General features: G+C 38.5%; 1 protein-coding gene across 1 annotated transcript in view; it reads left to right on the top strand.

Annotated features, from left to right (window-relative positions):
* The window catches only part of LOC135712960 (TWiK family of potassium channels protein 18-like), a 171,686-nt gene extending 153,141 nt beyond the window's left edge, over positions 1–18,545 (top strand). Inside the window, exon 6 of the mRNA XM_065236067.1 lies at positions 17,560–18,545. Within this exon, the coding sequence (XP_065092139.1) occupies positions 17,560–18,305 (746 nt within the window). The 3' untranslated portion in view covers positions 18,306–18,545. The remainder of the gene's footprint in view (positions 1–17,559) is intronic.
* Positions 18,546–20,435: the final 1,890 nt, after the last annotated feature.

The following is a 20,435-nucleotide window of genomic DNA, read 5'->3' as shown; positions in this document are numbered from 1 at the left end:
TTTTGGAATCCAAGATGGCGGCCATCGGTTCAAGAAAAACTGTCAAATACCGTACAATATGGATATTTTTGGAAAGGGGATGACGTGTAGAGGCCGGAAATCGTTGCCAGACGTCATTTTGGAATCCAAGATGGCGGCCATCGGGTCAAGAAAAATTGTCAAATACCCTATAATACGGGTATTTCCGGATAGGGAACAACGTGTAGAGGCCGGAAATCGATGTCAGACGCCATTTTGGAATCCAAGATGGTTGCCATCGGTTCAAGAAAAACTGTCAAATACCTTACAATATGGGTATTTCCGGACGTGTAGAGGCCGGAAACCGATGCCAGACGCCATTTTAAAAACCAAGATGGCGGCCATCGGTTTTAAGAAAAACTGTCAAATATCCTACAATGTAGAAATTTCCGAAAAGGGACGACGTGTAAAGGTCAGATATACATTCAAGCCGCTATTTTGGAATTCAATATGGCGGCAACATGTTTTCCATAAATAAGGCTTACCAAGCATATTGCGTATAATTTATTGTGTATAGCGTATCATTGAGCAAGATCACAACGTAACGTGGAAAATTCCTCAAAACAATAAAATGCTTTGATTTGTTTTGTTTTTTTCTATCGTAAGCTACAGATTTATTCCACATTTTATTTTCTCTTTCGATAACAAAGAACCAACCAGCGCTGTCATGTATTATGCATTCTAGTCACTCTCGTTCTTCCACACCGTGAGATGGGTCTCGACTTCCCTTAGCAAATCTTGCATTTTTGCACTCCGTTCAACATTGCTGTCCAATGTGCAGAAACTTTCGACCTCGGAGAGTTGATTTAGTTTTAACTCGATTTCTGCCGCACCAGGTGGTGAATGAAAATATCAACCATATTCACTGTAGAGGGGTCCAGGAATAAATCTGTAGTTTACGATAGAAAAAATAAAACAAAACAATTAAAAGCGTTTTATTGTTTTGAGGAATTTTCCACGTTATGTTGCGATCTTGCTCAGTGAAACGCTATACACAATAAATTATACGCAATATTCTTGGTAAGCCTTATACATGGAAAACATGTTTTTTAACTAGTTCGTTTATTTGGAAGGCTCAATCACGTTAGCTTTACGGAGTCGATAGCTCATTATTCTTTGTTTGTAACAACATTCACTTAATTCTACGTCTAGTAGGAGTTGGGCCGAATACTCGCCGCTTACTCGAGGTAAGAGAGGTACATTGTCGAATGATAGGATCAGGGGAGGAGCTTGGGGGTAAGGTTTCGTTGTCTCATCAGAGCGTTCTCACCAGTATGAACGGTAGTGCGGTTCTAGTTTCGTCTGGAGTTCGATCGGCTATGGTGACCATGGAAAACATGTTGCCGCCATATTGGATTCCAAAATAGCGTCTGGAATCTATATCTGGCCTCTACACGTCGTCCATTTTCGGAAATTCCCACATTGTAGTGTATTTGACAGTTTTTCTTAAACTGATGGCCGCCATCTTGGATTCTAAAATGGCATCTTGCATCGATTTCCGGCCTCTACACGTCGTTTCCTTTCCGGAAATACTCATATTGTAGAGTATTTGACAGTTTTTCTTGACCCGATGGCCACCATCTTGGATCCCAAAATGTCGTCTGGCATCTATTTCCGGCCTCTACACGTCGTCTCCTTCCAAAAATATCCATATTGTAGTGTATTTGACAGTTTTTCTTGAACCTATGGTCGCCATCTTGGATTACAAAATGGCATCTGACAACGATTTCCGGTCTCTACACGTCATCTCCTATCCGAAAATACTCATGTTGTTGGGTATTTGACAGTTTTTCTTGAAACGATGGCAACCATCTGGGATTCCAAAATGGCGTCTGACATCGATTTTCGGTCTCTACACGTCGTTCCTTATCCGGAAATACCCATATGGTAGGGTATTTGACAGTTTTTCTTGACCCGATGGTCGCCATCTTGGATTCTAAAATGGCGTCTGGCATCGATTTCTGGCCTTTACACGTCGTTCCCTCTCTGGAAATACCCGTATTATAGGGTATTTGACAGTTTTTCTTGACCCTATGGCCACCATCTTGGATTCCAAAATGACGTCTGGCATCGATTTCCGGCCTCTACACGTCGTCCCCTTTCCAAAAATGTCCATATTGTACGGTATTTGACAGTTTTTCTTGAACCGATGGCCGCCATCTTGGATTCCAAAATGGCATCTAACATCGATTTCCGGCCTCTACACGTCATCTCTTTTCCGGTTAATGTTCTCACATTGCACAGCAACATCTTATATGGACAAGCTTTGGAGACATAACATATTAAAGAAGTTCATGTGTACACTAGCGCCGCGTAGTGTGAGGGTTCTGAAATAATATGACCATCATCCGAAAGGACTTAGTGACCTGAACAACTTTTCTCAAGACAGTAACCTTCTATATGGCCAGGTTCTCGAGATACAGCTTATACAGGAAATTCACTTGCACACTAGCGCCGCATAGTGAGCGTGTTCTGAACTAATATGAACATCATCCGAAAGGACTTGCTCACCTGCACAACTTTGCTGAAAACAGCAACTTTCTATATGGCCAGGCTCTCGAGATACAGTTTATATAAGAATTGCACATGCTTACTAGCGCTGCGTAGTGATAGAGTTCTGAAATAATATGGCCACCATCCAAAAGGACTTGATCACCTGCACAACTTTGCTGAAAACAGCAACTTTCTATATGGCCAGGCTCTCGAGATACAGTTTATATAGGAATTGCACATGCACACTAGCGCTGCGTAGTGAGAGAGTTCTGAACTAATATGGCCACCATCCGAAAGGACTTGGTCACCTGCCCAACTTTGCTGAAAACAGCAACTTTCTATATGGCCAGGCTCTCGAGATACAGTTTATATAGGAATTGCACATGCACACTAGCGGTGCGTAGTGAGAGAGTTCTGAACCAATATGGCCACCATCCGAAAGGACTTGGTCACCTGCACAACTTTGCTGAAAACAGCAACTTTCTATATGGCCAGGCTCTCGAGATACAGTTTATATAGGAATTGCACATGCACACTAGCGCTGCGTAGTGAGAGAGTTCTGAACTAATATGGCTACCATCCAAAAGGACTTGATCACCTGACCAACTTTGCTGAAAACAGCAACTTTCTATATGGCCAGGCTCTCGAGATACAGTTTATATAGGAATTGCACATGCACACTAGCGCTGCGTAGTGAGAGAGTTTTGAACCAATATGGCCACCATCCGAAAGGACTTGGTCACCTGAACAACTTTGCTGAAGACAGTAACTTTCTATATGGTCAGAATCACGAAATATTCTATGTTGGAAATATGATCCATATATTATAGCGCCCGTCATAAGTAACATAAAAGTGAAGCGCCTCTAGCGGCGTAGTTCTCAATTTAACCCGAATCCAATGGCACAGGCTTGTTGGTCTAACCCAGTACAGCAACTTTGTCCAAGACAGTATAGCTTTATGTATTGAAACAAATGAGATAATCCACTACAGCCCCCATTAGTGAAAATCCCATAAGCTGTGGGTATCCTTATTCGCGGATAGCCCGGCAATAAGGATCCGGCAATAAGAGATACCGGCAATAAGGAATCCGGCAATAAGGATTCCTGACTGTACTTAAAAAGGTAGCGCGCGGTTTTCTTCCTTAACGCGAAGGTTAGGTCTTGTTTGTCACGAAAACCTGGGTTTTTTGTCCGCATCTGCAAATACCTTACCAGATGATAAGCTTTCTTGCAAATTAAAAACGAATATGAACTTGCTATAGACATCACCTCAACCAGTGACTTTATAGAACGTTTATCCGGGAAACTTCCCAAAATCAGACTTGGAAAAACACCCACCGGCACTGCGAGCCGTGCAATAATATTGCTCCCCGTTCAAAGCTAACTCGCACTCGGTTTCGGTACCTCTTGTCGGCTCGCCACCGATACGAACAAGAAACCTGAACGCGGAGCCGTTTTATTCGGCTTGGTGCCGTGCTATGGTTATTCGGTGCGCTCCGTGCGGCTCCGTGCCAGGGTCCGGTGTCAGACAGAATACCGTGCTTCTTCTTCTTTGTTTCCATTATCGCAGTCTACCTGCAGCTAATTTTTTTTTTCGTTCCTTTTCTGATTGACCTTTCCGGCGATACTGTACCTGGGGGAGGTAGCTCATCGATTCTTCCGGTTCGCCTCCTAGCATCGTGCTATAAGGTACCAGGCGATAACCAGGGTAGTTGATCGATAGCTCGATGACATCATTTCGTTGGCGTCTGCAATGGGAAATTCTCATAGCAGGCGTTGACGATGGGACGTTGCGAGTTGTTGAATAGCAACTATCGTGGTAACTCACCGATTACCTGTCGATCTGCCAAATTTGGAAAGACGTCTGCATTGAATTGTCTCATATAATAATATTCCGCCCACTATATCACAAGAAATTGCGAGTAGCTGAGTGGAATGGAGATAAGTTAAGCATTGGGTACAGGACCAAGTCTCCCCTGGGTGGTGCCAAAAGATGAGCGCAATAGAATCATCAAGTTGCCATTAGGCACGGAATGAGACTATTGCATGGCTGGGTAGTCAAAGTCTTCCATTCGTTAGTCATTTCAGGTGGATTAGAACAGGTTTGGATTTTTCAGATATAAGATACATTCATACCATTGGCATTTGGTATTTGAGATAAAGACAGAGACAGGATGCGGAGGGCCCGCTTAAGGGGAGCGTAACCCATGTTATGGCTTCCATTTATTAAATAGTTCAGATAGGCTGGAAATGATAGGTTCATGGTGAGAAAATGTACCATATGGTGCCCGTTCACTGATCATTGCAACGTTGATGATTTCCTATAGTGACACATATCACCTTCTTAATGCTTCAGTATGCCTCAAACGATTAATTCTTAGTTGTTAATAGAACTTCCTTGATGAAATCGGCTGCTTCATGCAGACTGAGCAATTCTGATTATAGTGTCAGATTTGTTCTGTATACAGAGGAACTGGGAGGGCTTATTAGAAACTTATCACCAATAAAATAATGATCTTCTAGTAAATTTTGCATTTAATTTTATTAATATTTTATTTTATTTAAGCATATTATTTTTGTTACAGTCAATTTGCATTAGCATATGATACAAGAGATTTAATATTACTTGCTCGTTTTCGCGTAAAATAATCAATATTTATCTTACTTGTAATTACCTTTGAAAGTTTTTTTTTAAGTTTTTTTTTGTGATCTGAAAGTTTACCCAGTTTGGTTAGAAGTTTCGAAGCTAACGCATGTCCACAGGCCTAATAGAAAGATAGGCAGAACAAGTGTATCATTAAGAATGGTTGCATGCAGGGTTGCTTCCACTCACTTGCTATAGATGAGTGATTTTCGGAGTTTTGAATTCGTTAGATGTTGTAATGGAGATTTGTGCTGTTGGATGCGGGTGGAGATTGGAGGGCGGGTGTTTGATGCATAGAGCCTGTCAATTTCGCTTTCAGAGTGTCGCAGTCAGCGGTTTTATGATTCGTGAGCGCTCGCGATTCGTAGAATCGTTGATTGTGACTGCAAGTGGATTTGACGGGTTTTGTGTTTCGGACGCTTGTTTTTGGCCTTTTCTTGTGTCTAACATGTGCAGAGTATCATTATAACGTCTACTGGTTTTGAGATTCCTGGTGGCGTGAAATATATTTGTGAGAATATCTTTTTGAGATTTTAACAGTCACGTTTTGTTTGTAGTTTATATTTTATTTATTCATGTAATTATCGTAAATAATAGTTATTCAATAATAGATAGTTCATCCATACATTCGTACTTTGACGCGAAGCGCTGTGGATTATGAGATGCTCGATGACCCTGGAGGGATCGATTTTGCTTACTGAGCAGAAAATCATAGATTTAACCCCAAGCTCTTCAACAGCACAATAAATCGCCACCATCATGTGTATATTTGATATTAAACATTAACCTTGGAAACTATTTGCATATCAAGCGAAAACGTAGTCCTGTATTGTCGCGAAGCGTTAGGGGCTGTTCATTAACTACGTAGACAGTTTTTTGGGATTCTTGACCCCCCTCCCCTTGCGTAAACAATTGTCCATACAAAAATTTTAAAATTTGTATGGGCCGTGGATAATTACCAAACCCCCCCCCCCTCTAAACTTTCTACGTAGTTTATGAACAGCCTCTTATTTAGAAAACTTTCTTTAGTTTACGCAGCGAGCCACAACATGTACCAAACATAATCGTAGACGAGAATGATGAGTGGTAAAATTAGCACCAGAGCACCAAAGAAGTTCTGTATTAACAATAGAAAAGGGCCCTTCAGCATTTGTAACCAAACCGTTCTAAAGACCTTTCCTCACTAAGCGAAGGCCACCCACGCAAACCAACTCCATATCATGTAGGGGAAACTTTCCCTTATCCGATGATGGTGTTGGTTTGCGTAGGCGGCCTTTGCTGTGTTAGGAAAGGGCTTTAGAACGATTTGTTTACAAATGCTGATGGGCCCTTTTCTATGGTTGATCTAGACATTTTGCTTCACCCGGTTATTCATAATTTTCAACATTTCGAAAATGGCCAACACATCCGTATCCGAACGGACCCTGTTCCTGTCGAGAGAAATGACGGACGCAATTAAGAACGCGTTTTAAGTTTGCTTCGCACCATGGATTCTTATGTAAAGGGAAAACCTACTTGCCCATTTTTCTTAACTATTTCAGAACAAATTTCTTGAGTTCATCGAGTATAATTAAACTATGAGCTACTTGATACCACTTCCATTGAAAAACTCAGTTTTGACAAAAACGCAAATGGGACCGAGTATAGCGCATCACCAACAACGAACGATACGAAATCATGAGCTCCGTTGGCTCCGTGCCGCACGGTGGCGAGCCGAAGCCCGTAGCACCGCGTTTGGGTTTCTCTTTTGGTTCGGTGGCGTGCCAACATGTTGCACCGACACCGGGTGCTTTATCGAAGAAACCCAGTGCTGTGCATACATGAGTAGGTTGCCACCGAGCCGCACCGAGCGGTGTTTTTACCAAGTCTGCCCAAAATCCATCTTCACGTACGTTTCGTCGTCTTACTTTGTAAGAACCTCATTGTACAACTTCCGGGCACGACTTTTGGCCACTAGATTCTACTTTAGTGTCCTGTTTGGTTGCTAACTGGCGCGAAAAAATCGAAATCCCTCTTGCTGACGAATCCTTCTGACGGTGCCTTAACTGGCAATAAATTTCTTGGCAATATCATAATCCGACAGTCCTGGGTTTTTCCTAACCGTTCTCAACACTCAAATTTTATGTTTTATTTTATTTATTTGTCGACCGTTTTACAATAGCGCTGTTGCCTTACATGCTATTTCAAACATATGTTTTATTTGAAATTGTCAGTAAATGTAGACTGCATATACAAATATCTAAAAAATAAAAATTGTTTTAAACTTAACGAGATGAAATCCTAGTAGTTAGTGTTCTCCTTACTGTATCTTTAGACATCGTTAGATCTATATGCTCACAATAATTATTATACACTCTCATCATTCTATTAATTGGTCCATTTTTACCATAATTTGCTCTGTGAGGTGACAGTTGAAATAAATTTCGAGTTCTTAACATGCGTGATGGTACGTAAAAATTTAATCTTGCTAATATGTTTTCTGAATTTACGCGTTGTGAGATTATATCATTAACAAAGGAAATCATGGAAATTTCTCTTCGTTTCTTAAGTGTTTCAATGTTTATCAACATGCAACGGGACTCATAAGAAGGAATGGGAAAAGAGGTCCAGCCTAGTTTCCTAAGAGCAAATAACAAAAACTGTTTTTGCACTGATTTTATACGATTTATATAAGTTTCATGGCATGGAGTCCAAACCACACTGCAATATTCGAGAATTGATCTCACGTAAGCTATATAAAGTGTTTTGATGGTATATGGGTCTTTAAAATTATAACTAAGTCTTTTTTATGAATCCCAACATATTATTTGATTTGTGAATTGTGGTATTCACATGATCTACAAATGTCAACTTCGAGTCAAGAATTACTCCTAAGTCCCTAATTTTATCGCACCTTTCAACCAGCTGGTTTCCTAGAGTACATGTAAAATCTAAAGTAGTGTGTTTTCTGGAATAAGATATAATATTTCATTTTTTAACATGTAGCTTCCGATCCTTAGTTTCATTTTGACGCTTGCTATGATCCTGTCGATCGATAGTATGCTGCTCACGGAAACGTTTGAGAACACTGCACACGGTCGATTTAGCCAATTTCAACGACTTCGCGATTTTCCAAGTGGGTGTCCAAAATTAATTTTCGGTTCACGGCTAACTTCTATTACTTCTTTTAAACAAAATGAATCGTGACGAACTTATCAGCACTGAAAGAGTAAACAATTAAAAACAAACTGCTGTCAAAACATTCCAGATCCGACCGCTAGGAGCACTGCAGTAAAATAAACAATGCGTCCAGAAATTAAATGACTCAAGCTTTAGCATACAGTAGGAATAAATCAAAAGGATCCAGAGAACAAATCCAAATGGCTAAGACTTCAATGCATAGAACAAATGTCCAGGTCTCGGGAAATGTTTTAAAGATGTTTTGAGTTTCCTACCTTCTATGGAAACGATATAGAAATTGATGAAGAATCGACAACCACCTTCAAAGTTCATCAAGACCAGGGTTGTTAATCATTAACGTCAGCGTTAACGTAATTAAGAACCCTGATCAGGACTGTCTTGAAAGCTTCGCATCTTTAAAACTCGTACGATATTTCGAAGAAACTCCTTTTAACTTGCTTCAAAAGACATCCCGATCTGCCATTAAAATCGCTCTCAATGCGCTTGGAAGTCTTCTGGAACGACCTCCAATTTTCTGCGACCCCACTTATAAAATCTACAAAGCACACCCCTGCAGTAAACATAGAAACCTACTCTAGCCACTAGTGAAAATTTATGAAAGTAAATACAGCAGCTCTTCAGTCTTGCAACTAAAGTGTACTGAACTTTTGCTTGCAGTTCCTGGAACGGCACTTTTGAAGTTCTCCACACAAAAAGTTTACCAGTCATAATATTAGTACACATCTCAAAGTTTTCATTATCGTTCCCAAAACCCTTAAGGGCCGACTTTGAAGTACAACTCGTGGATTCAATACATCCAAAGGTATACCGCACCTGACACTACCTTTGTTTGAACCCCGGGTCATTGCGGGGTATGTTGTTGACCACCTGGCGGCATCCAACAGGCAGACCACGACATAATCCGATACAGTACCAGCAGCATATCTGAAAAAGTGGGTCGACAAAGCTTTCAACAACTCGTGGAACTCCGCCTGGAAATATGCGAGAGAGTATTTCATCCGGAAAGTTGAAGGAGATATCGTCCGATGGAAGATAGTCCGACATATCGAACTATTACCCTGACACCGATAGTTTTCTAAAGATATGCGAGGTCTGCCAAGTACATCACTCCATCGAACATGCCATCTGCCACTGCCAGCAATACGAGGGCCAACGTATGCTATATGATGACCAGAGCAGAACTGCGGCCCTCGAAAGCTTCCTCCGAGAAGCCCGCCTTTTCGATGCAATTTAATCGGACCGATCATGGCACTACTGCCGGTGTTTTCTATGTAAAAACTGCAAAGAACCACAAACTACAAGACAACAACTCGTAAAACCGACCAACGCAACGGAAAGGACACAACCAAGGTAAACGACCCGGGCAATATCGACGAATACCCTACTATAGACAGCATAGACAGCAAAGACAGCTTTGGCCACTCCCTTCTGAAGGGCCTCAAATCCTTGGGAAAAGCCCTTCTGGATTTCCCATATCACAGAGAAAGTCCCATCCGGGCTCCCCAAACCCCTTTTAACAAAAAAAAACTGTTCAATTTAAAACTCAGTAACTTGAGAAGTCCCTTCTGGGCTTGCCAGAGATGAACCAGCCTACGGCTGAAAGTCTCTTAAATAAATAAAACCAAACCAACCAACCGACTTTGAAGTCTTGTAGATTCTCAAGCAAATCCACTGGAACCGCCATGAAATCTTTTGAAACTGTTTGCAAAGCTCTCTTGACTCTTTCTTAGGACTAGACTTACTCAATCAAATTGTAGATCAATTTTTCAATAACGAAACCGATAGTTGCAAAACAAAACCAAAACACGACTGTAGTAACTACCCTGGAAGCATCTGGGTCATATCCGACCATATGCGACCATTGTTGGTTTCTCAACATGAGAATTTATTATAATATGTGCAATATTAGCAACTTGTGGACACTAACGATTTTAAATTGGCTCACTACTTAACTGGCCTATTGGTCCCTAGTACATCTGTAAGCGTACCCCATTCTAGTCAAAATTCTAGTACTACATTATGTTTTTTTTTATTCGCTATGAAAGTTTGACAGATAAAATGAGGGATTCGTGGATTTTCCTATGAGCTCTGCATCGAGGGGTGCATCGATTAGCTTGGGACCGAAGAGCTGAGCCAAAAAATTGAGCGCGCTTCTTGGGGGCCTTCTGGTATTATTTAGAGCTACCTCTATGATATTAGGCCCTCTTCATATATGATCGCCACTGATGCAGTTTTACCTCAACACAGATTTTATACACTTTCTCAAGGGCACACAGAGAAATAAATAAAATAAACACCTGACACCTGGACACCTGATAGGAAGTCCAAAATTCGAATTAAGTTAGTTCTTGTTTTGAAAAGTTTTATTTTGTAGTTTAACTTTTATTGCATCATTTAACAGTTTATTGGAATTCGGTCGCCCTATCGACTCAGTGTGTGGATCACGTCTACTCATTTGTCAATAATTCACACCAAGAAATTATTACCGGATTCAGTAATTTTTACCGAAATTTCAACAGCTGAACGTTTGGTAATCAGTTCGGTAATCCAAATGACTACCGAACCATCGATAAAAGATATATTTTATAATATGTCAAAAGTACCGAACGGTTCGGTGATTTTTCACCGGACGATTCAGTAATTTGTAGCGAACTGTTCCGTAAAATGAAAATCGTCGATCTTTTTCATTTTATTGGTTTTTGCTATCAGTTTGAAGAAAATGCTCTTTGTACAATAATATTTGAAAGTTCTATTTATTTAAAATTCTGATCCAATATGAACAACTAGAATTGCGAAAATGCGTGCGTTGTCTCTGAACTCGATACTAAAAACTGCATCAGTCCAGCAGAAAAACACAGAATCGTTGGTACTGTCTGAAAAACAGAGATCGCAGTAAAACTTTTTTACCGAGATTTGCACAGCCGAGCTCGGTAGAAAAAACTAAGTGTGTATATATGATAACTTTAATTCGAATCATTTGAAGCGTTTAACTGATTTTTTTTTTTTCAATTTAATGCAAACGGTAAATGAGCAGACACGGATTTCCAGGCACAGTAGATCTTTAATTGGCCTCGTTTATTCCATTTGTTCAGTTACGAATATTGATTTACTGATTTGAAAATAACCGATCATGAGCCCTAAGTGATTTATATCTCAGACCATGTTAACGATAACGATAATTTTGTAAAATGGAAGTGCTGGAGGAAATATTCAAAGCAAGCTATTTCGAATCTTGTTGAGAGGAGCGTGGATTTTCCATTCGCGGCCGGTAACTAAAATGAATCTACAACTGTTCTTAAAGGGGAAATACAAGTAACACGTCAAAAACTCGACGATTTTCGGAATTTTTTGTGAGCAAATGAATCAACGCAAACGTTTGGGGTTTTTTGCATTAAATTGCTTAAATCTTCGTCTACATTTGAGATTTTTTTTTTATTGGTGTGTGACCTCTGTGGCTCCTTGGAGTCACATCGGAGGGTGGTTGCCTCCGGTGGGTATTGGTAATTGGCGGACCTGAAAAATGGACAAAACTTACTTTTATTATAATTGAGCAAATGTTTATTTCTTTGAAAAACTCGAACAGCTGGTACATTTTGGATCTTTTGCGTCTTAAACGGAAAAGGGACAAAAAGTTTTGTAGATCAAATAATGACAATCATTGGACTAGGTACACAATCGCGCGTAATAAGTATTCACAATCGATAAAGAAAACTCGTTGTGAATATGTTCAAAAAAAGATTGATCAGCATCAAAACAACAGCAAAGAGTTATGAAAAATTTTGAAATCTTTTTTAAAACCTAGTAATAGCAAACCGCGGTCCATAACTTTTTATGGCACATTAGAACAGTCAGAACAAGTAATTTCATCTAAATTTAATGATTATTTTGTCGACAGTGTTTCATTGATCAATCAATCCATTGAATGGGTCGATGAACTTGACAAAATAAAACAGCCAGTTAATAGTAGTTGTAGATTTGAAGGTTTTCACCCAATTACATTAGATGAACTTAGAGTTATTTGTTTTTTCATTAGGAAAATCGGCTGGAGTAGATAATGTTAATGCTAGAGTTATTCAAGATTGCTTTCATGTTATTGGCCACATCTTGCTGGACCTTATTAATGAATCATTGCAAACTGTTGCTGGAACGATTAAAGCCGAAGAGTTTCGTCCCATCAACATGAAGAAAGAAAGAAAAGAAAAAAAATTAGAACTTGTTAAAGGCCAGCTGTTGGAGTATTTAAATAGTAGTAGTTTGTCGATACCAGAACAATCGGGATATCGGGAAGGTCATTCTTGTGAAACCGCGTTAAATTTGGTATTAGCGAAGTGGAAAAATAACTTGTAGTGTAAAAATACAATTGTTGCTGTTTTTTGGATCTAACACGCGCTTTTGAAACAATTTCTAGGCCCTTATTGTTAAGATCAGTCAAGCGCTTTGGAATTACGAGTACCGTAAAACGGGGTAACATTGATAGTTTTTTTAAAGTATATTCTAAATATTTTTTACAGCAATGAATGTTTTTCAAATTTTATATTTTTAAAACAAGTACTGAGGATCCAAGAGCTAATTCGTTAGTAATATGTTGAACGAAAATTAAAGCATTTGCACTATTTTTTTAGTTTTGTGACCAAACTTCAGCGTTTTGATTTGGAGTTACTTTGATAATGATCGATGAATGTAGAAAAAAAATGAGTGAAACTCAAACAATTTAGTTCTTTAAATATGAAACTTTGAATGAGTATAAAATCAGAAAACTTTATAAGCAATAATAATTCAACATTGAATTTGTGATGGCTGTATCGGAAAAAGATTTCATAAGTGATAGTTTGAGTGCTTTTTCAAAAAGGCGAAAAACACAAAAATCATTTTTAATATTTTTGTAAAATATGTAACACATACTATATACAACTATATACAATATCAACGGAAATACCCTAAGCTACAATATGGAACCAATGTTTCTTATTTGGAAAACGCACAGCGAGTAAATTTATTCTTTATATAATACCCGTTTTATGGTACTGCATATAAATGGTTTGAAAGCTATTTGTCTGACAGAAACAGACAGACAGTGCCCCAGGGAAGTGTGTTAGGGCCGCTGTTATTTATTATGTATGTTAATGACTTGCAACGTGTTTTACGATTTTGCGACATTAATATTTTTGCAGATGATATTGAAATTTATTTATTTATTTATTTATTTCGTCAAGCAAAGTAGACTACATACAATGGTTACAATGTTTTACTTACATACTATGCAATATTTCTATTATGTTTTAGTTGGGTTTTAATTTCTTCTTTTGACATAGTGATGCTAATGACTTCACAGTGTAGATTATACTGTCGCATCATTCGATTGAAGGGGCCATTTTTTGCGTAATTTGATCTGTGTGATTTTTCTGAGAATAATTTTCGTGTTCTTAGATGCCGACAGGGTGTGTAGAAGTTCAATTGTGAAAGTATTTCTGATGATTCTATGCGATGTGAAATAATGTCATTGATGAAGAAAAGTATTGCAAATTCGCGGCGTTCTTTGAGTGTTTGTATTGTCGCGCTTATGTTAAATTCTCATTTGATGACGGTCGAAGCGCGCTGCAAACCCGCTCATAAGGATTCTACACAGTAGTGTAACTTAGATAGTATTTTATGGCAGCGGCTTGAGGAGCGAATCATGAATAAAGAGCCGCCGCATGTTAAATCAATGGGCGCAGTCGTACGGCCATAAAAAGAGAACAGATGGTATAATAATGAGAATGTATAATGTATAATGAGAAATTATCCTGCCACACACAATAAGTTGATGAGCATACAGCGTGCTTCATATGATGGAAGAGGAAATGCGGTCTAATTCAATTTGCAAATGGCATATTAAAGGAATTGTTTTTGGACGGATTCTATGCGTTCCTCGTGTATGGCAATGTACGGATTCCATACTAGGTTACAGTATTCCAGAATAGGTCCTACGTATGTCCTGAAAATTATAGCTGAACCTCTTAATGAAGCCCAACATACTATTTGCTTACGTTATGATTGTATTATAATGTTCTACAATAGTGAGTTTGGAGTTTAGGATCACACCTAAGTCCCTTACAATTTTACATTTTTTCTACTTTTTGGTTGCCTAACAATATTTCAAAAAGAGGTGTTTCTATTTTTCTGCTAAATACAATTGCGTTGCATTTTTTTTTACATTGAGTTTGAGTAGACTTTTACTACACCAAGTGTTGGATAAGTTGATTTCATTCTGGAATTCTTCTGTGTCGATAGAATTACTTATTTCCATGAAGAGTTTCATGTCGTCTGCATATATAAGAACTTTTATTTTTTAAAGTATGTAGGAAATGTGGTTTACGTACAAAATAAAAAGAATTGGGCCTAAATGAGAACCCTGGGGTACCGAAATAGGTTCTGAAAGTTTATTCTGAAAACGAACTATTTGTTTGCGTTGCGTTAAGTATGATTGGAGCCAATTCAGAAGTCTAGATTCCATTCCTATTTTTTGCAATTTAAAGAGTAATAATGGTACGTCGATTCGGTCAAATTCTTTACTGAAGTCAGTATAAAGAGCTTCCACGTGCTTGCCATTGTCCATTGCGTTAAGAATGAAGGTTACAAATTCAAGAAGATTAGAGGTAGCTAAACGACCTTTAAAAAAGCCGAGCTGTTTGTTTGTAATTTGATTTTTTACTTGCTGAAAATTTTTGTCGTTTACTATTGATTCAAAAAGTTTTGGGATGCAAGAGATAATGGCAATTTCACGATAATTAAGGATGTCAGATTTCTTGCCTGATTTGAAAATAGGCACCAAATGAGACAATTTTCAAATTTCAGGGAATTTTCCATTTTTCAGAGACATATTGAAAAGGCGTTTTAATGGAAGGGTGAGTTGTTCTGAAAGATTCTTCAAGAATACAGGTGCAGTTCCATCAGGTCCTGGTCCTTTAGATGCGTCCAAATTTTTTAGTGCATTGAGGACTTCATGTTGACATATTTGATTGACAGATATGTTGTTAGAGACTTCGGGAATGAATGCGGTCGCGGTCTTTTTCAGAAAATGTGGTGTATACTTCCTGAAAGAAATTTGCAAAGAGATTGCAGATTTCAGAAGGATTTTCACCTACATTTTCATCAAAATGCATTTGTGACAGAAAATTATTACTTTTAAATTTCGTTTTTACATAATTGAAAAAGTTCTTAGGACATGTTTTGACTTCATTTTCGACTTTACGATTATATTCCTCATGTGCAGTGTTAATGGCTATGTTAGTGTTGTAAATTTTTGCTCGTGCATTCCTTTTTGTATAATTTGTGTGCTTTCTGCTTTTTGTTCTTCAAATGTTTTAGTTGTGGATTGAACCACACTGGCAGTTTGTTGTTTTGTGTTCACCTTCTTCTTTTTATTGGTACGGTTCCTGAAATTATGCCGCGAATAATTGAATGAAATCTACCAACTTCAGTGTCGACATTTCCTTCAATACTTATTATATTTTGCCAATTTATTGTACATAGTATACGTCTGGCTTCTTCGTAATTTGCTTTATGATATTCCGGCACTTCCTCGTATTCCCAGTCACTGGAGGAAGAAGAATTTTGTACGAAGATTGAGTATTCAATTGCTGTGTGAAACACTTCATTTTTCCATAAAGGTGCTAATGATGTATACACACAGAAGTTTGTACTGAAAACTGTACTGTAAATAAAAGGACTAAATATGAGTTTTGTTGATTTCTCACGTGGTTAATTTGATGTAGACCTAAATATGAGATTTTGTCAAAAAGAAATTGTAATGTTTCGTCTTCACCTACGATTGGAAGTAAAAATGATTCGTTTTCAATGTCTGTGATAAAGTCTGCGTTGCGTTGGTTGAAGTCGCCATAAATATGCAGTTTTACCAAAGATGAATACTAAGATGAAACTGTCAGAAGAAAAACTTTCTATTTTAGTGTCCTCTTTCACGGTCCCTTTCATCCATTGAATACCCCTCGTATTCAAGGTAATTTTGTGGTAGAGATGAAATTTTGCGCTCATTTTTATCAAAACAAACACACCAAAATCAGAGGTGTCCCATTTTTTAATTACTCGATTAACAAGTAATCGATTTTTTTTTGATCGCTGTGCTGCCATTTTTCCACCAATGAGAGTGCAACACATGTTTGAAACGATCGGTGATGATCCTCTGCAGAAGTTAATGCTTATATCGGCATGATATAACCGATTGCAAATATTTTACTTTTCGGTTCGTTAATCGATTAATCGATAATTTCTAATGAAAACCGGCCATCACTAGATGAATGTGAAACGTCATTTCAAATATATGGACCGTACATAAATAATGGTACAATTTGAAAGGGACCGGGACTCATCACAAATTACATCCATACGGTAACTGAAATAAACACGAGTGTTCACCGGTTGGTTTCTGGTTCCATATTTGACATGACAGTTTCGACAATTTGGAAAAATGATTCAAAAGAATTTTTGTTCCCATGTTCAGGTGGGAAATACACAGATGATGATGAGACTATTGATCGCGTTCGGGAGATTAAATATCTTAGTGTGATTATTGAACTTAAGTTCAACTCTCATATTGACAATGTCATCAAGAAAATTGCCAAGAAGTATGGAATTCTATGTCGACTGAAAAACCATTTTTGGTCAATAGCAAAAATAATAAAAAAAAAAAATTTGAAATCCGTTATGTTTGGAACTGTCTATGAGTTTGCCATCACATTAATATTCCTTCTTTTAAATGAGTTCTAAAATGTTTGAAAATTCCTTAAATTATTGTAAAGTTGCTATTCAAAATTATTTCTAGCTGGTGGCACTATTAAATCTATATTGTAGATAGGGTCCAAAATACAAGAAAATGTATCTATAAAAAAGCAGCATGTCGAAAAAAACTACAAAATCGCCAGCATTGCTTCAGGCACTAATAACTTACCCTCATAGGGAAATCACAAACAAAGAGCTCCCATACAAAAATAAAACACTCAATTAACACGGCAACTTACAGGTAAATTTATCCCAACAAAGTGACTCTAATGACCAGGAGCTCTATTAAAAAAGTAAAAACAAATTCCTCGCACCTAAATCTTTACTTCTCCCAGATACTCTAATGAGGGTACCATATTAACCCAAAACACGAAAAATCTTTTGTAGGATTCTTGTCAAAAGGCTTCGTCTAAACCTTTTTTTCTCTCTCTCTCTATCTCTTTCCGCAGGTTACGGTGGCATTTCTCCGCGAACGCAATGGGGTAGAATAGCAGCGCTAATTTATGCTTTGTTTGGTATTCCGATTATCCTGTTGTACCTCTCGGCAATGGGTGAAGGTCTATCGGGAGCCATGCGGTGCCTATTTCGCCGTATTCGACCATCGTCGCATTCGTCATCCAACAGCGCAAGCACTAGTTCAAGTCTAAGTGGCAACTCGGCAATAAACAGTAAATCTTCTAGCTCGGAGCTGCAGAAACGGTCACAACAACAAAGCACCAACTACCATCAGACTTGGACTGGAATTCACGATCCGCATGGATACGGTGGAGTTGGAGGATTAAGTAGTAGTAACATGGGAGGCAATGGGGGAGGTCACACGGGGAGCAGCAGTAGCAAACATAATCAATCAGTCGTACCAATATCAATCTGTATTATGATACTGATTTGTTACGTCACATTGGGCGCCGTTCTGTTTCATAAAATACAGCCCTGGGGAGTGCTGGAGAGTTTATACTTTTGCTTCACCTCTCTCGGGACAATCGGCTTTGGAGATCTAATGCCAATCGGGAACATTGCTCAGTATGCTGCCTCAGCATACATAGTAGTGGGAATGGCCGTAGTAGCTATGTGCTTCAGCCTCATACAAACAGAGCTAATAGTATGGCTGAAAAAATTCGCCACTCCAGAATCAATTCCCTCATCGACGGAGGACGTAGCGCTGGTGTCAGTAGCAATGACTCCAATAAAATCCTGACAAAGGCCTAGTGATATCCTTCCTAATGAGTACAACTCATTGCCACGTCGATCGAGTGCATTTCAGCGAAACACACCAGTCAGACGTTCGACAGGGATAATGGAAAACCATGTAGAATATTTCGTACCAAGGAGTGTGAGTGAATTCAATTTATCCGGCGTGGGCGATCTGGCTTTGCCACCAACCAAGCGTAGCATGGTAACTCATGCCGGCAGCTCTACAATGATTTCGATACCGAAGCCGCGTGAAAAAATGGTAACGTTTGAGGATGAATCAAAATGTCCCCACGGACTACCGACCACGCCCCGAAAATCTACAATGACAAACGATGTGTTCATGTGACGAGAGGGTTCCTGAGACGAAAGCATTCAATGCCCTGGAGACATTATTAAAGTCTGATAGCAAACGTCATCACCATCGCTTACTCGCACTCCCCCATCATTCCTACGATTCCCTTCTAACAGTGGGCATTGACATTCCATTCATACATACCAACATTGGATACGAGGTCAGCAGATACCAACAGAACCGAAACCGCATGTGGCCAAAATAAACAGCAAAACTTTCCAAAAACCCATTCTAGTGAGAAGAAAGCTATTGAGACAGAAGAAAATATTCAATTCATATAACCGTAAGCAACATACGAAAAACGATTTTCTTTCCTCCATGGCTTTTGTAATAATAAGAATGATTGTTCACGGTGTTTTGATATGTGACTAGATTTTAATACACAGGAGAAGCAGCGTTGCGAAAATATTGAAAAGAAAACGAACCCAGCATAGTTAAATCAACAGGAAGGAACAAAAACATATTGTGCATGACCCCTCGTCGAACGAGTAAACAGAAATAACGTCTAGGGTTACATTTCATGATTTCCTTTTATTGAGTTTTTTGTCAAACCGATAAAATATTCATATTGCAGCGGGTCAAGAGTGTACATCACTCCCACACACGTTAGACATGGAATAAGGAATACATATAAAATAGCCAAGAGGAAAAATCTTTAAATAAATTGAAACTGACAAAAAGATAAGTGCGATTTTCTGGTGTTTTATTTCTTATTCAATTCAACAAATACCTAGGTATCTAAATAAAAAATACATTCTGGAGGTTTCAGGTTATTTGGTTGCATCGCGCAGGATTTTCAGTCAAAACAGTGTGCGGCTTCAATTCGGCATACTTCACACGGTGTCTCGGGCAGAACCATATTATTTTCAAACAATCAGTATCGCTAAAACACCCACCAAGCGAAAGCTGAGTGCTGCGTTTTCATTTGAGGCTAATTTAAAAAAAATATTTTTCCATACATTTTTTGGGCTTACCATGGTGGAAATTAAAACAAGGCAACTTTAAAAATGAACGGCTGCTCCCAATTTCAAAGAATCAGATAATTTCAAAACCAATGCAATGTTTTAGAAGTCACAAGATAGAACCAAGTGTAGGAAAAACAAATTTATTTATTTATTTATTTACTTATTCATCTGACTTTTTACCGTCTTAATGAATGTGATGGGGGATAGCTAATTTAACTGGCCTAAAAAACATATCTTTTCACAATACAGTACAAACATTATAATACAAGCACATCCGTGAAAATAACATAGATTAAACATGGTTTCAAATTTCAACTGTAGTCAAAAGATAAAAAACTTATAATTCAATCAGTTCTATTGGACATCCATCATCCGAAGCAATCCCCGTCGGCCGTCGTGAATCGAGAAAAAAATGCAGGAAGCATAATCGTTCCTTATTTAGGAGCAATGGAATATTACTCACCGTTCACAGTAACGATTCTCAATCGATCCATTAATGCAATCCAGTCACTCTACGGTTAAATGTTGCCACAATAGAGTTGAAGTCGAAGAGGTTGTAGACATCGTTGAACCTAGCCGAGATGAAGCGGACAGGATCATGAAGGCCATACAAGCATGCTTGGCATACACAGTTGTACACACCAACTGCTCATTTGTTAATAACTTTTTACTCAGTTGTTGAAATTTGTTTTTCTTTAAAGTAATTGATAGATTAGGATAGATATGCAAAAAGTAGATACATCTTAACATTTGAATCAACACCAATGAATTTTTACTCTTAAAGTCCAAGATGTGCAGCGACCCTATTTTGATGGTT

This window comes from Ochlerotatus camptorhynchus, unplaced genomic scaffold, assembly GCF_037179485.1.
Source record: "Ochlerotatus camptorhynchus isolate MF236.1 unplaced genomic scaffold, CSIRO-AGI_Acam_v1.1 ptg000525l, whole genome shotgun sequence".
NCBI lineage: Eukaryota > Metazoa > Arthropoda > Insecta > Diptera > Culicidae > Ochlerotatus > Ochlerotatus camptorhynchus.
This window is presented reverse-complemented; position numbering and strand designations above follow the sequence as displayed.